Here is a 15,178-nt window from a genome sequence, read left to right as displayed (position 1 = left end):
CTTTCCCATTGTATTGGACTGACGCCACTTTATTCTCTTGCCTTATAATAATCATAATAATAATAATAATAAGCTAGTACATTTTACTAAAAAACTTAATTATTTTATCATAATTTAATATGTACTTAATTTTTATATAATAACGATGCAATAAGCCGATGTACAAAAAAAAAAATAAAAAATAAAACGGATGCAATTAAATATGGAAATGGTATATTGATTAATAATATATTAATTAATTTAATTCCAGTTATTATTAATTTATTGTAAGCATTTATTTGTGATCATAATGGTTAATTAGCTAATTATTATGAAATAAATATAATGAATATTTGTATAAATAGACCTCTTATTTGTAGGGTTTCATTGTTAGTAATTAGTATGGATAGGTGTGTATACGACTAAAGAGAGAAGGGCACTATTGTCTTTTAAACAAACCACCATCAGCAGCCGAGACGAGAGAGCAGAAAGAAAAAGGGCAATGTTGTCATTATGATCACATAAATGCCAGTGGGTCATGGAAATTGCATCAGCGCATACAGCGGAGGCACAATAAAAAAATGCACAGCCCCCCGCCGCCGCCGCCGCCGCCCACTTTCTGAAAAAACCAAGATTCAAAGGCGGCGGTCGTGTGGGAAGAAGGTGGTCATAAAATACAATATCAACAAAATAAAAGTAAAATTTAAAACAACCCTAGTGTCTTGACTAGTCTCTTTCGTGGTTGACACCCTCTAATCCACTCTCTTTTGAAGTTTAGCATCTTCGTTGATACTCGTTTTGCTCTCTAATCGATGTGGGACTCTAATCTACTACTCTTCAAAGCCCAGCATCCTTACTCGCACACCGTCTCGTGTCCACCTGTTCTCGGGGCTCAACTTCCTCACTGGCACTTTCCCTCAAAGTTCTTAAAAGATATGTACTCTTTGAACTTTAAACAACCCAAGCCTACGGACTGTTAAGGAGAGGTTTTCACATCCTATATAGAACAACGACGGGGGAACTCACATAACATATTTGAGAGAGTGATTTTAAATAGTTATAATCACTATAGTGATGTAGGGAAATTTCCTATAAATTCCTGTAATCACAATTCTCATATTTTAATTCCCTTTCTCAAAGTGACATTACTACATATTGGGATTGGGAGCACATGACAATTGGCAAAAGAGATAGAAAGTGACTAAGATACAGGAAAAGAATAAGTCTACATATAAAAGAAACAGTAATATAATGGGATGAATGGCAACAAATTAGAGCATCTTTCACCTAGATTTGACTGGGAGAGCAGCAGCGGGCATAGATATTAATTGAGAAAGAAAGCAAGAATTAGACTACTAAAAGTAGACATGCGCTACTACTACTGCTGCTAACAACTTCAAGCATAGAACACAGCCATGAAAGAGATATTCAAACCTTTTTCTTCTTCCTACTGAGGAGGAGCACAGATATGTGTTCTTGTGACCTTACGCATTCAAGGGTTCCATCTCTGCATCCTTTTCCCGGAAACTAGGCCTGCTTTCTATCTCTGTCATACACACAGCAGGTATGGATAATGTCATTGCACACACACACACTACAATCCTACTAAAACATCTGGGAAACATCATTTCTCATGCCCCACTTCGCATTATCTTATCAAAACTACTTATTAGCTTGTTTCTGAAGTATACTTACTTAGCTTCTCTACTATCACCAAGAGGCGCCGCTGCAGGATGGAGGCCACGAACAGGAAAATTGAGCACATACCGAACATGACACTGATTGGGAATGCATCAACCTTCAAAGAAAATTCACAAGCAATCGATCAATAGTTGACAAGAGGGGCAAAAAGAAATAGCATGATTATACATACGTACGTTGTACAGCACGACACACACAAAGATATTAAGAGGAATGCGGAAGAAATTCATAATGGTGCTCCTCGCCTCTTCAGGAATGTATTGGGATCTCATTTTCATAATGGATGGCCAGAATATACCCACACAAGCCTCAAAGACACAGAATCCAACCAACTGGATGCAGCCTGAAAAAGAGATGCTCCCACCTTTCACTTGGGATGGTTCTACCAAGAACTGTTTCAGAATCCAGCAAAAGCAGAAAGAAAGAATGATAAATTGGAAGCTTAATGATCCTTGAAAATATAATTGGGGGGGTAAGGCATGGAACAAACTTACACTTGTAACTATTGGGAGAACAAGAGATGCAGCTGAGACAACGAAAACAATCTGCATATAGTTCTCCACCCTTAATGATGCGCGGGCCAGTAACCTAGATGCTAGGGAACTTCCTAACATAGAAGCTAACATGAATGTTGCAAAAATGAAGCCATGGGGAATTTCCTCATTATTGGGGCTCAGAGCAGGAGTCCAAAGGAAGACGAAGGTATACATTGAACCTTCAAACAGGGACTGAATAGCACCAAGGAGGGCAATTTTCTCATCTGATCAACAGCGGAGACATACGAAATAAAGAAGGTGTAATAATGGGGGAGAATCCCTTCAACCAAACATAAGACTTCATGAAACTATATGATCCACGACCAAGACGAATTGACTGGACAAGAAAATAGATCCTGTGCCCCAAAACAACTACTAGAACATCTATATATGAAAATAGATCCTGTGTCAAAAGCTTCATATAGTGAAATCTATTCATTTTCCTGAACTTATAAAAAAAAAAAAAAAAACGCAGTCAGGACTCTACCAGAAGCAATGGCCACTGCTGCACCCCTGAATTGGGTGAGAAGGTCTTTGTTTTCAGATGGATCTCCATAGTTCTCTGTCCACGAAGATAAGATGATGATCATACCAAGGGCAAGAAAGCAAGAAGCCGCATCAAAAGGCGCTACCGCCCCAAGATCCAAGGAGTGAACTAGTACGTTCCCAAAAAGCCCAGATAAAATGGCAATAAGACCATTGCCAAGAAATATTGCCTTTGAGAAAGTAACTGATAGCCATTGTTGCTCAAAGCCCCTCTGTTGAGAATAACAAGAAGACTTTCAAGATATATACTAATAGCAATAAACGGTCATTAGCTTTTGAGAAACACCCTCGTTAAGAAAGTCCATATTGACACGACGAAACACAAAGTCTCAATTGGTAAAACAAAATTAAAAGCAGAGGAAAATCTTGTTATGTTCAGCAACAATGAGTTACCTTGTTATGTTCAGCAATAAGCCACGACTCGAATGCAGAAAAGAGGAGAGAAGTGGCAATGCCTCCCAAAATACGGCCCAACATCAAAATTCTATATTGGGGTGAATGCTTTGTGATGCAACTCAGTATATAAGTGACACAATACGTCACACAAGCTCTCTTTCGACCTCTGCATGAACAAGCATGGAAACAGTACTAATATTCCTTTTCCTTTGAAAAAGCATGTTGATTAAACAACAGAGCTCAAAAGCGAAGAATTACTGTTTATCAGCAAGTGATCCGACAATTGTCCCAAACAACATAGAGGAGCCAAAACCAGCTATAAAAAGCTGTCCAATCTCCCCTTTTCCAAAGCCATATTGACTGTAAAGATAGTACACATAAGGGCCCTGCAACCAATCCCCAGCTATTGCCAGAAAAAGCATGGATATGCATCAGAACTTTACTGCGCAAGAAGTAAAAAAAAAGTTGGACTAAAATTTGATGGGAATAGTTTATACTTCCTGTGATTATGAGAAACTTAAGTAGCTAATTGTATTTGTAGGTGAACTTCTTACCGAAAAAGTTTACAAAGGAAATCAAAACTAACTGATCAAATTTTTGAATAATGTCTTGTAACACAAAAAGGTTGGTGCCCAAAAGGCTTTGAGGGAGATCAAAGTGCTATAATTTTTGTCCATTTAAAGAAAGGTTGCAGACAACAAAATTGTTTACAGGGGCAGGGGCCTAAACCTTCCCAAGTACATACATAAAGCACGGATACGGATAAGAGACATAGATATGACACGGTTCAGACACCGTGACGAATCATTTCTTAAAATTCTAGCATATAGGAACGACATATGTTCATTGGACAAATTTCACGATATTATGCATTCAACATTTGGAATACGTTCCTAAAGAAAGATGGTGTTTGCTTTATTGCCAAGAGTAAGCGTTAGGACTTTCTGAATACAACGGTAGGGAGTGCCGGCTTCTGACGATTGGACAATTGCTTCTGATCCAATACGAGAAACATACCGACAAAGCGACCAGGCCTATTACCAAAACAATTATATATGAAAAAAATTGAAAACAGATTCAATCCAAATGGCATACACGATCCAATCATCAGTCTAAAAAAACGGAAGAAACTAGATCGGATCCACGACAAATCCGAGAAACATAAACACGGATACGGCGGTGAGAATAAACAAACAAAACCAAGAATGCGGACGTCGAGTGAGATTAAGATTGAGATCTAAAGCGGAAGAAGAGAAAGAAATTGGTGAACGTACCCATCATGAGAGAGTAAACAAGAAGGTAATTGTTCTTGAATGAATTGAAAGCGGTGGTGGCATTGATCCTGTCCCTGTTGGTTTTACTCAGCTCGATGGCTGCAACAATGACACCCAGTGCCCCAAAAACGAGATAGAAGAAGATCTCCATTGTCGGAGAGAGATCAGAAAAGCATCAGAGCTCGAAATTTGTCGTGTCTTTATAGCGAATCAAATTGTAAGACGACGAATGGAGCGCGAAGTTTGGAGTGGAAGAAGAAAGCGGGTATAAATTGGTGCCCATTTAATAAATTGGTTTAAGTCTCCGCCTTCTCCATTCGCCGCATATATACATACATACATATATATATATATACATATATATACATACACACACACACATATATATATATATATATATATATATATATATATATATATATATATATATAATTTTCTCCATTAACAACAAAATTGGGAGCTCAATCTAATAATATATATATATATACTAACAAAGAAGCATACAGGTTTTTTTAAGAGTTATTTTTAATTCAAACAAAGAAAACAGAGAACATTTAGAGAGAATCAATGCCCTTAAGGCCAAGAACGACACCGACGCCAATGATGTGGCCGACGACGCCGCACGCCAAAGTATCAGCGAGGGTGAAACCCGCTGGGTCACCCGTCTGTAACCCGGAGTCCCTCACCTCCAGCTTCAGCCCCGCCGTTGATTTCCTGTTCGCCGATGGAGCCAATCCGAACCGTCCAGCGAATAGCATCAGGCTTGTCGACGTCACCATTATCTACGCCACGTGTACACATATCATTCCTCTGTTTTTACGCCATTTGCTTCAACCGGGTAATTTAATTCTTTGTTTTGGTAATTTCATAGGATATATTTTTCACATCCAATTTCTATTATCATATCCTAAACTATTAATTAATCCCAACTAGAAATCAGATCGATTTATTTTTTTTTTAAACAAAATTAAACTTCTTGGGGAACGACAAAATTCGATAGTGTGGAAATTGAGAGAGTGATTACCAAATTAGTGGGGGAGCCAATGAAATCGCAGCGGGCACTGAGAGCGCCACCGCCGCCGCCACCACCTCTCCGCTTCAAGGGCGGCACCGCCACCTGCAAAATCAAACACATTTCAGCTATTTCCGATCACAGAGAATAAGAATGCCGACGGATACGGCGGCGACGTGGACATACCAGGCTGCGAACCGGAGCCGCCACTGGAACAGCTGGCCTCAGCCCACAAAACTGAGGGATCGAAGTCATCATTGTAGCTGCCATGTTCTTGCTGCTATAACCACTGAATTTATTTTTAATTTTTTTCTTTTGTGTTTTTTTGGTTTGTTTAAAGCATATATGGGTTTCAGAGAAGAAGGAAAGAGAGAGAGAGAGAGTACTAATTCGACTATCCACTCAGCCACGTGGACTAAATTTGCGCCCTCTGATTGGTGGATTTGGATACAGCTTCTTAGCCTTAGATCCTGCTTGCTTACGTGGCCTCCTTCTATTGGATATCTCTCAACGATAAGGCTTTGGGTTGGGGGGCATGTAGGCCAGACGTCGCTGGGCCTGGAAATTCTCTGGGCTGCTCGATTTTGTTCATTTTAAAGCCCATTAATGTTAATTGGGCCTGGTCGGCCCACGAAGATTTTTTGGCTACTAATATTGTTTCGTTTAATCTAAGCAAATTTCGCTCTTTTTGTTCATAAAAGTTATAAATAAACCCTAACCACAAAAGAAGGGAAAGGAAAGCATTTACATAATTGCACCATTCATCATCGCTAATTAATGGAATCTGAACTAAATACTAAGTAGATCATATCCAAATACACTTCCAAAATAGAAAAATTAAACAAGAAAAGAAAATTAAACAACTCCCTAGAACTCTCTCCTTACTAAGCAACTTATAATGAAGACACCAACACCTTACTTGCCTGCAGAAGAGAGAATCAAAATGGCAGTTGCGAGGCTCCTCTGCTTCGTTTATGAACCTGCAGTGTGTGGGAAAGGGAGGGCAGGCATTCGAGTCGAAATAGTCGGTGTCGGGGTCGAAATCATCGGAGAAATTGTCATCAGAATCGCCACCAACATAACTAAAAGTTTCGCTCACACTGTCAGACTCATCAAAGGACTCACCAGGCAAGTTGAAACTTTTAATCTTTCCAGAACGTAAGAGGTTCATCTGTGCTGCAAAACCTATATGGTAACACCAGCGTAAATCAAGATATTCTAAATGAGGACACCCATCAAGAATGGCCTGCAAGCCCCATTCAGTTAGAAGGTTGCCACGTATCTGAAGGTTACGTAAATTAGGCATATTTTCAGCAATGGCCAAGGCTTCCTCATCCCGTTCAAATTCAGACCGTCTTCTGTTGTAATTAAGCTTCAATGTTTTCAGACGAGGACAACAACATCCAACAGTTGCCAAAGTTTTCAAACAATATGCAGAGCCAGAGATTTCAAGATGTTGCAACAATGGAAATTTCAAAGCTGCTTTAGTGATTCCGTCAGCAGAGATGTCAGAGCAACATACTATCCGGAGTCTTCTAAGTCGTTTTGAGCTGCAACAAATTACATATACAAACCTCAAACAAAATCAAGGAAATAATTGTCATTTCTTTCCTAGAATTATATGTTGAATCGAACATAATAGATATTCTTTAGATTATCTCGGATCCATAACTGCTACGAATTTGGCAAAACGACACAAAAGATGTGAACTATTCTCACAACTTCAGATTTATCTTATCGATGTAAATGCAATTCATCTACAGCTATAACATGAACGGAGGTTCAAATTCAATTTTGGTCCAAAAGTTTCAGACTAGCTACATAGAACAAAAACACCTTAAACAATAATGAATCTAAGCTTGTATGTATGAAGGCATTGTATATTTTGAGTGTATGTACTCGGAAACAAATCGTAATACGAGCCGAAAACTTACCGGCAGATACGAGTACGACAAAATTGCGAAAAACAACTCTAAAAAAGAGGGAGTAGAGAATAAGAACGTACCTCTGAGAGATATGGAGGAGCAAGTCATCGGTGCCGAAGGACTCAATATTGATATCAACCAATTGACCACAACTAAGGTTGACAGCCTGCATGCACATCATCTCCGCAAAGCGGTCTGTTCTCAACTGCACGCGACTATCCATATAGTGGATATCGACGACACGCCACAAGAAAGGGTCCTTGCAGATCCTACGCCAGGACGAGCAGACGTTTTGCACGTTGACGAGGATATCAAAGGCGCATAACTTCAGCAGAATCGTGGTCATGAGGTCATCAGGCAGATCAAGCCAGTTCGTCGCCGGCTGTTCGGAGATGGGGCACGACTCCATGGGAGTAGAAACGATCAAACAGAACAGTGTTTTTCTTGGGGAAATTACTCATACCCGGATCAAATATATAGGAAATTTTTTGAAATATTGAGGTATGAAATCCACAGATATTTTTTCAAAAATCAAAAGTCATATCATCTAACGTAACTTCCTATCATTTGATAACAACAAATCTTGAATACATTACTTGTTTTAGATAGGTTAAGGATCTTCATTAGTAGTTTTTCCTAGTAACTTTAATTCAATCAACTTAATAACATAAAATATTAACTGTTATTAAATAGAAAAAAATTCAAACTAAAGTGAACAGCTCAACAATAAAAAAGTTAAGAGAATCAAATCTCTTCACCAAGTGATATTGAATTCCATACTTAAAAAAAAAAAAAAAAAAAAAAAAAAAAAAAAAAAAATCTCTCCAAAAAAAAGATTAATCAAATCTCAAAATTTTTTACCCCAGCAAGAGATTCAATCTCCAATCAAGGATTTCTCAGTCATGCATTAATTGTGTTATACTATCTAATTTTAGAATAAATAGTATCCTTTCACACAGTATTTTGAAACTAAATCATAAACGGAAAGATACCAAATCATAAGTAAAAAAAAAATCATTTCATCTAAACAAAAGAAAAATTCGAAACAAACCAAGTGGAGAAAACCATCAATGAGTAAGCATGGATGATGAATCTACAATCATAAGAAGACAGAGAAGAAAATAACACTAAATACATTTATAAATCAATAGATACCAGATCTGTATCACATGGTTTATGATATGATATGATATAACATTTAGCTTGCCTTGTTTGGCCATTCTCTCTCAATTGAAGGCATATACAACTGAGTAGGAAAATATACATACATGGCTCACAGTTACTCCACAAGACGACTGCTCAATTTACTGCCTGCAATCGAGTTCAAAAGCCATAGATTGGTTGCAACTTTGGCTGCAGCCGACTTAGCAAGCGACTCGGCTTCGGAACGTCTGTAATTGAGAATCTTACTCCTTTCACGTGGATCGCATTGATCAGAAAGCTCAAGACTGTAAATGATAAAAACTTGGCAATCAGGTGAAGAACAAGGGGTGTTTTGGTTGCTTGAAACTGGTTTTCTAAGCAGAATAGTTCCTCCAGCTGCAGTAACAAGTTGTTGGAGATATCCTTTGTATGAAGGTAAGAAATCCGCTGTAAAGAAGAACTTCAACCCAGAAAAAAGTTTTGCTTGCTGCACAGAGAATACAGCTGTTAGCTGTTATTCATAAAAAGTAATTTCCATCCAACAATTAAGACTAATTTTAAAATGTATGAAAAGTACAAGAACTAACAAACAAAAGTAGTCTTTTAATCTGTGTCATTATTTATATGATACTTCCAATAAACATTGGTCGTAGTTTTGAAAATTTATTGCCCTGTTGCCAACATTTTGTGCAAAGCATACTTGAAAATGAAAATAAGAAGTTAAAAACTATTCAACTTGGATTCAATTATCAAAGGAATGTGCAGATTTGTTCAGTTCTTCATTTCGTTTCATTTGCATATTAATTTTTCACATCATTTGACATGGAAGCAAATTAAGACTAGCCGTGAAAAAGATTAGAACAGCTAAGGATACATTGGGGTGCTTTTATTTTCCATTAATGTTCTTGATTTAATTTTTTATTTTTCGCTCCTAGTAGAGTTTGCATCTTTTGAGCATTTAGTATCTTTTCATATTCTGAAGGAAATGTTCCAATCAACGGCAAAAGATAACTGAAAATGTTTGAACTCAAAAGGCACAGAAAATGGAATAAGAGAGTAAAATTTAAGCAGGAATTGAATTTCTAAAGATAGGATTGCAAGCGACATGAAGAGGTAAATTAAGAATAATGGTCATTACGCAACAATTAGCATTAGCCAAACCCAGCACTCCAAAATGTGATTCAATGCATAACCATACATATATGATAATATCACAACGCATAGGCAAAAGGAACTTACATTGTTCAAGACTCTCAATCTTCCATGTTGAGGGCCATCTCTGATTCCATGCACATCTAGAGTAATCTCAAAGCGTTCTTCCTCTATTTGCTCCATGGCTTGTATACAAGCCCTAATCCCTGCACATGGACGATGAGCAAGAACGTATCAGATGCAATTTGTCCCATTCATGTTCCACCAGACATGTTTTACATCATTTTTTATAGACAATTTCTTTTCTTAAAGAGGACGAAGTATTGTTGTTATCATAAAAAGTAAAAGAAAAAAACAAGAGTAAAACTAAAACAAAAAATATCATGTAGGAATAGAACTTACATTTCAGACTCAGTACCCATTTTCCCTTCAAAATGCCCATCAAAATTTTGAAGGTTCTTTTACATGCTTCATTTTCATCTGTTGATGCAATAATATGTGTAACGCTATCATCCCATTTTTGTAACACTGGAACTCCAGATAATCTCTGAAATTCAGTAACAGCTTCCTGCAATTCCCATTTCCAACCATCAAGACCCTGAAAAATTCACTGTGAAGAAAAAAGTGCGAAATGAACGATATTTGTTCATAAAATGTTACCCTCTCTGCTGTGGTGAGAGCTGAACAGCACAGAACCAATTTCTTAGATGATTCACGAAATGTAAACACTCTACTATTGCTGATCTCACGCGCAACTGCTTTACATTTAGTGTTCGATTGTCTGCAATTGAGAAGGCAACAAACCAAAGCATAGAGAGGATTGCATAAATTCAAATGATGACTGGACAAGACATGTTTCAAATCAGCAAATATAGGCATACCGCTTAGGAGCGCAACTTCTTTTCCGTTCTTGATGTCCCAAATATTGGCTTGGCAGTTTAGAATCCGGATGAAGTGGGCATAACATCACAAAATTTACCTGCTCAAGCGATCAAACATAAGTTGGACATACAGAAAAGATATGTAACAAAAAGTTCTGCAATAAGAATTTAGGTCACATGCTTCTTTTTTTTAAGGGAAAAAAAAAACAAAGAAAGAAAATCAGGTCACGCAGCACTTACAGTATCCCATTGACATTGAGGCATCAACTTTGCACAAGGAACGTGAAAGCTCTTACGACAACACTTCTCATAACACCCAAGAGCAGCACCCTTGTTTCCGCAGAAACCACATTTAATTCTTCGACTTCTACTGAGTTCAGCTTCAAGGTTAATCGCTGTGTCACCATCAAAGTAAACATCGGGCGCCCTGCACATTAAAATAAAGATGGTATAGATTTACTGACATCATACAGAAAGTCATCATGACATGATCGTCTAGCCCATCAACCCCATGGCCCCATTTGTATCACATGCAATGTATATATAACATGCTACTTTTAAGCACCTGCTTATATAAAGCAACCTATATATTAGTGCTAAGGAAACCTTGTGCATTTTCTCACTTAATGCTGAATGTTTCCTCCTGGATATGTAATTCCACTTTGGTGTACTTTTGAAATTAGAAAAGCATAATCAACTAAAGGAAGCTGCAGTTTCAATGAAACTAAAGGAAGCAATTTGAAGTATATCCTGTTGCAAAGTGGGAAGGATTCTTTTACCATTCAACACAATTCCAATGTGCATGGACGACCTTTGAGTTTTTTACGTCATCTGTATCAATCGGCTTCCCATTGAAATAGTGGACCATTCTTCCAGAAGCCTGTACAGTTTTAAGATAAAACTGACGTTTAAAGCAATACACAACGGAAAGAATTTGGGCATTAGACATGTGAAAACGAAAAAAATTATAATTAGAAACAGATGGAAGTAAATGAAAAGGCGTAGTTGATCTACCTCTGACTCTTCTGATGAGAGACAGAAAGCACAATGAAATTCCTTATCCAATCTTTCATGTTTTTCTGAACCAACTTTTTTGGCCGTAGGATCCAGGTTTTTTGCGTCGGTACAGCATGGAAAAATTTCAGAGAACTCACTTCGATTTTCCTGAGCAACATGCTTTTCTTGAGTGACATTATCATACTCACAAGTTATTATGCAGACAGAGGAACTTTTATCTTGTTTCTCATGTTCCCTTTTTTGATCAGTAGATGTAGCAATTCCGGGTGTGGTGGTTAAATCACGAATAGCGCAACCATCGTGTTGATTCTGATTGGAAGATTGTTTCTCTCGCAGTTTGTCGTCCCCTGAATATAACTTTTGTTTCTTAGACTTCCTGCGGTATTGGACCAATCTCTGGTCTTTGCCGGCTCCACCATTCTTGTTATTTTTTTCTGGGAATTGACTAACCTTTTCGATTTCTTGAAAAGCTGAAACCTCAGTTCCAAGATTCCAAGAACTATCGTTTGGAGTTCCTAAACCAATGGGATGTGCAGGAACGTCTTCAAGAATAGTCATATTTGCATCGTTACCAAAGCGTGCTTTCTTCTTGCCTCTGCCTTTCATGCGACTATTTTCAGGTAATTGACAAACCTTTTCGACCTCTGGTAAAGCTAACAGCTCGGTTCCAAAATTCTCGTGTTTATCATCTGGAGCTCCTAAACTAACTGGATTGGCAATAGCATTCTCTGGAGTCGCCTGTTTGGCATCCCTACCGAAGTGCGTTTTCTTGCAGGCTCTGCCGTTCTTGCGACCCTTTTCCGGGAATTGACTAACCTTTTCCACTTCTGGAAAGCCTGATGTCTCGGTTCCAAAATTCTCATTTGGAGTGGCTAAATTAATTGGATCGTCAGGAACATTTTCAAGAGTCATCTTATTTGCATCAAAACCACGGTGCATTTTCCTCTTGCTCCTTTTGATAACATTTTTCAGATTATCAGAGCTGTTACTAACATGGTGTTCCTGCTTTTGAAGCAAGCATTCGGTTTCCATACCTGAATGGGAATAATTGTCAATGGCTGATTCTCCCAATCTTTTAGCACATTTCCTCAGTGCAGTTTCCTTTCTCTTTCTACCTCTTTTGCTGAGTTTAGCACTTCCAGTATGATCCTTCGTACTGTTGTCTTCTAGAAGGGACACATCAGGTACCACCAACTCGTCCGGTATACCACCACTGTGATTAGAACTTCCATTTAGATTTTGAACCCTAGGTTCTTCATTAGGTGCTGCTGCTAATAATGCTATTTCAGTTCTGGCAATATCTTCAACCTGCACACGTTGATGGCATTAATTAAATGGAGTGTATGGGGGGGATTCTGATGTATCCATCAGATGTGATGATGAAATTTTTAATACCTGCAGTTTAAAGGGACTTAAACAAAGTTCGGGGGAACAGGCTCTTTGAGTCCATTCAAACATTTCACTATCAAAGAGATCCAAGTCGTAGGATGGCTTGTCGCACACTTCCTCCTACATCAGGAAAACGAGATAAAATAAGCAAAATCAGAAATTTCAAAATGTAGAGGATTACTAGCATTGTTTCTTTCTCTTTTTCTAATAAAATAGACGTCAAGTTTGTAGGTTGCCGCAGGCCCACACATGACATAACAAGAGAGGTTGAATAGGTGTAGCCTGCAGCCTACATCAGAGCTTAATGGTTGTTTCAATGTCCATGTATTTTATAGAAATTTCCAAAATGATTGTAGAAGAGTAACATTACTTTAAGTGCAGAAGATATTGAAACTACATAAAGTTGTGAGAATGATTGCATACTTTGTTGTACTTGCTTTGTAATCAATATCCACAGTGATTTAATCACAAGATGTTTCTAGTAAACTCACCATTGAAGGCTTTGAAGGGCTTTCATCCAGTGAATCCTTGATATCACTGAAGGAAAGAACGTTCATTGTCATTGAGTCCGTAGGCTGATCCATATCAGACTGCTGATTTGACTTTTCATCTTCATCTCTTTCTCTCAACCAAAAAAAAGGCGAAAGCACTGGCTGACCTTTATTCTCCGAAGCAACTGCACTTTTTCTCGGTTCTTCATTCTCCTTGTTAAAACTATGTACTAACTTTGCAGATCGGGTAGGTGTTTCTGAAAGGGGACACTGCGGCACCTGAACCCTTTTCTTTCTTGGAAATGAAGATTTCACAGGGGAACAAGCAGAATTCTTCCGCTTGGATTTTCGTGTCCTTTGTGGCTCTTTTTCCAAAGTTCTTTGTTCATAAGCTATGAACTCGCTGGTTTCTGCATTATGCCGTTTTGAACCTTTGCCATCACCTTCCACTTGATTCTCCCCATCTTCAGTATGGAGTAATAAAAGGAAAGAGCGTGATTAGAAATTCTATCAAATTTTAAATTGCATAAGTTGCATTGCGGATCATGAGGTTATAGTAAGAAAATGGAATCGAGTGTCTTCCATGTTCACTACGATCTTACCAGATAACTTAGCAGAAGACAAATTCTGAGAAATAAATATATTCATTCCCGAAGCAGCTTCCATGCTTTTGTAAATGCTCACCAAATTATCCATGTGTGGAGCAGGACGAACTTCTGCAGACAAGATTGTAAACAGCAAGAACAAAATTAGTAGACATGATAAAATTTGACAGAAATCATATTTCTTAAGGAATACCACTATATATTCTCCTAGAATGAATGGTCATTGAGTTTTACATTTAATTATTCCCTAATGAAAAAGAATATCAGAAAATGAGCCAACGAAACTAATTCAAAAACCAAAAGAGATTGTAGGAAATGAAACAGAATGTGAGGCGTAGCATAACTAACAGATATTAATAGCAGATATGTGCATGCCAGTTTTATTCGTAAAATGGAGACATATAAGGCAGTTCAAGACCTCCAAATGTTAACAAAATCATACCTCTACGCCGAAAAGGCACCTTACAAACTGGGCAGTTTGAAGCCGATTTCATTGACTTCTCTATACATACACTAAAACTCACAACAAATAAGAGGTCAGAAAACCATAGGATTCCTTCGGCCGACGTTTTTACAGATAATTAAACAGAAAGGGAAATCGATTGGGTTGAGAGCCTTACTTGCAGAATACGTGGTTGCATCCCAGTGAAGCGGCAGAGTTTAAAAGACTCAAACTGCAGAAAGTTTCCGGAAAAATTCACGAAATAAGTAGCGAAAAAAGGTGAATCACATAGATCAGATAAATATACATCATCAACAATCAAATTCATAATAACACAAGTGCCATTTTCAGATTGTTAAACTAAAATGATCTGTAATCTGAAAAAGAAAAAGTATCCTAATTCTTGGAAATCAAACTCGAACAAAGAAAGAAAGAGGGAGAGAGAGAAATGATTAAACGCTAAAGAAATTGAGAAGTGAGTTACCAAATTGGGCATTTGAGCTCTCTTCCCATCTTCTCCAGGTGACTGAAATCCCCCATTGAGAAAAAAATCAACAATAAGATACCTAAACAAATCACTAAAACGCAGTGAAGAAGAATTGAGCTAAGGAGCAGCGAAAATGGCGGCTAAGAACGAAAACGAAGAAGAAGACGCCGATGTGTGAGGATGTCGCTTCGCGCCTATATAT

The 15,178-nt window shown here is 37.9% G+C and overlaps 4 protein-coding genes across 7 annotated transcripts; all 4 read right to left on the bottom strand.

Annotated features, from left to right (window-relative positions):
- Window positions 1–482: 482 nt before the first annotated feature.
- On the bottom strand, window positions 483–4,796 carry LOC111782268 (uncharacterized). 4 transcript variants are annotated; one of them, XR_015414565.1, is made up of 8 exons: window positions 4,433–4,729; window positions 3,417–3,561; window positions 3,156–3,324; window positions 2,704–2,974; window positions 1,857–2,440; window positions 1,675–1,777; window positions 1,414–1,525; window positions 483–976 (listed from the first exon to the last, which is right to left on the bottom strand). XR_015414565.1 is itself a non-coding variant. In XM_023663112.2 (8 exons), exons 1-8 carry the CDS (start codon window positions 4,581–4,583, stop codon window positions 1,464–1,466), a joined length of 1,383 nt encoding a protein of 460 aa, XP_023518880.1. In that variant the 5' UTR covers window positions 4,584–4,796; the 3' UTR covers window positions 1,210–1,463. The 4 variants fall into 4 exon arrangements, 3 of the variants coding, with proteins under 3 accessions (XP_023518880.1, XP_023518881.1, XP_086976392.1); XM_023663112.2 differs by lacking the exon at window positions 483–976 and having other exon boundaries at window positions 1,210–1,525; window positions 1,857–2,072; window positions 2,175–2,440; window positions 4,433–4,796; XM_023663113.2 differs by lacking the exon at window positions 483–976 and having other exon boundaries at window positions 1,210–1,525; window positions 1,857–2,072; window positions 2,175–2,440; window positions 3,417–3,600; window positions 4,433–4,571.
- Window positions 4,797–4,885: 89 nt separating this feature from the next.
- Window positions 4,886–5,790, bottom strand: LOC111782269 (photosystem I reaction center subunit psaK, chloroplastic). Its single transcript, XM_023663115.2, has 3 exons — window positions 5,631–5,790; window positions 5,457–5,549; window positions 4,886–5,214 (listed from the first exon to the last, which is right to left on the bottom strand). The coding sequence occupies exons 1-3, from the start codon at window positions 5,712–5,714 to the stop codon at window positions 4,987–4,989; spliced, it is 405 nt and encodes a 134-aa protein (XP_023518883.1). The 5' UTR covers window positions 5,715–5,790; the 3' UTR covers window positions 4,886–4,986.
- Window positions 5,791–6,174: 384 nt separating this feature from the next.
- Window positions 6,175–7,875, bottom strand: LOC111782009 (putative F-box/LRR-repeat protein 9). Its single transcript, XM_023662762.2, has 2 exons — window positions 7,450–7,875; window positions 6,175–6,994 (listed from the first exon to the last, which is right to left on the bottom strand). The coding sequence occupies exons 1-2, from the start codon at window positions 7,776–7,778 to the stop codon at window positions 6,250–6,252; spliced, it is 1,074 nt and encodes a 357-aa protein (XP_023518530.2). The 5' UTR covers window positions 7,779–7,875; the 3' UTR covers window positions 6,175–6,249.
- A 608-nt stretch (window positions 7,876–8,483) lies between these two features.
- Window positions 8,484–15,156, bottom strand: LOC111781192 (protein BREAST CANCER SUSCEPTIBILITY 1 homolog). The gene is made up of 14 exons (XM_023661659.2): window positions 14,974–15,156; window positions 14,668–14,721; window positions 14,490–14,560; window positions 14,045–14,158; window positions 13,443–13,906; window positions 12,958–13,071; window positions 11,560–12,870; window positions 11,325–11,425; window positions 10,786–10,972; window positions 10,546–10,643; window positions 10,325–10,445; window positions 10,067–10,232; window positions 9,752–9,870; window positions 8,484–8,999 (listed from the first exon to the last, which is right to left on the bottom strand). The coding sequence occupies exons 1-14, from the start codon at window positions 15,027–15,029 to the stop codon at window positions 8,649–8,651; spliced, it is 3,327 nt and encodes a 1,108-aa protein (XP_023517427.1). The 5' UTR covers window positions 15,030–15,156; the 3' UTR covers window positions 8,484–8,648.
- Between the last annotated feature and the right edge of the window lie 22 nt (window positions 15,157–15,178).

Source organism: Cucurbita pepo, chromosome 19 (assembly GCF_057944985.1).
Source record: "Cucurbita pepo subsp. pepo isolate OVF chromosome 19, ASM5794498v1, whole genome shotgun sequence".
Lineage (NCBI taxonomy): Eukaryota > Viridiplantae > Streptophyta > Magnoliopsida > Cucurbitales > Cucurbitaceae > Cucurbita > Cucurbita pepo.
This window is presented reverse-complemented; position numbering and strand designations above follow the sequence as displayed.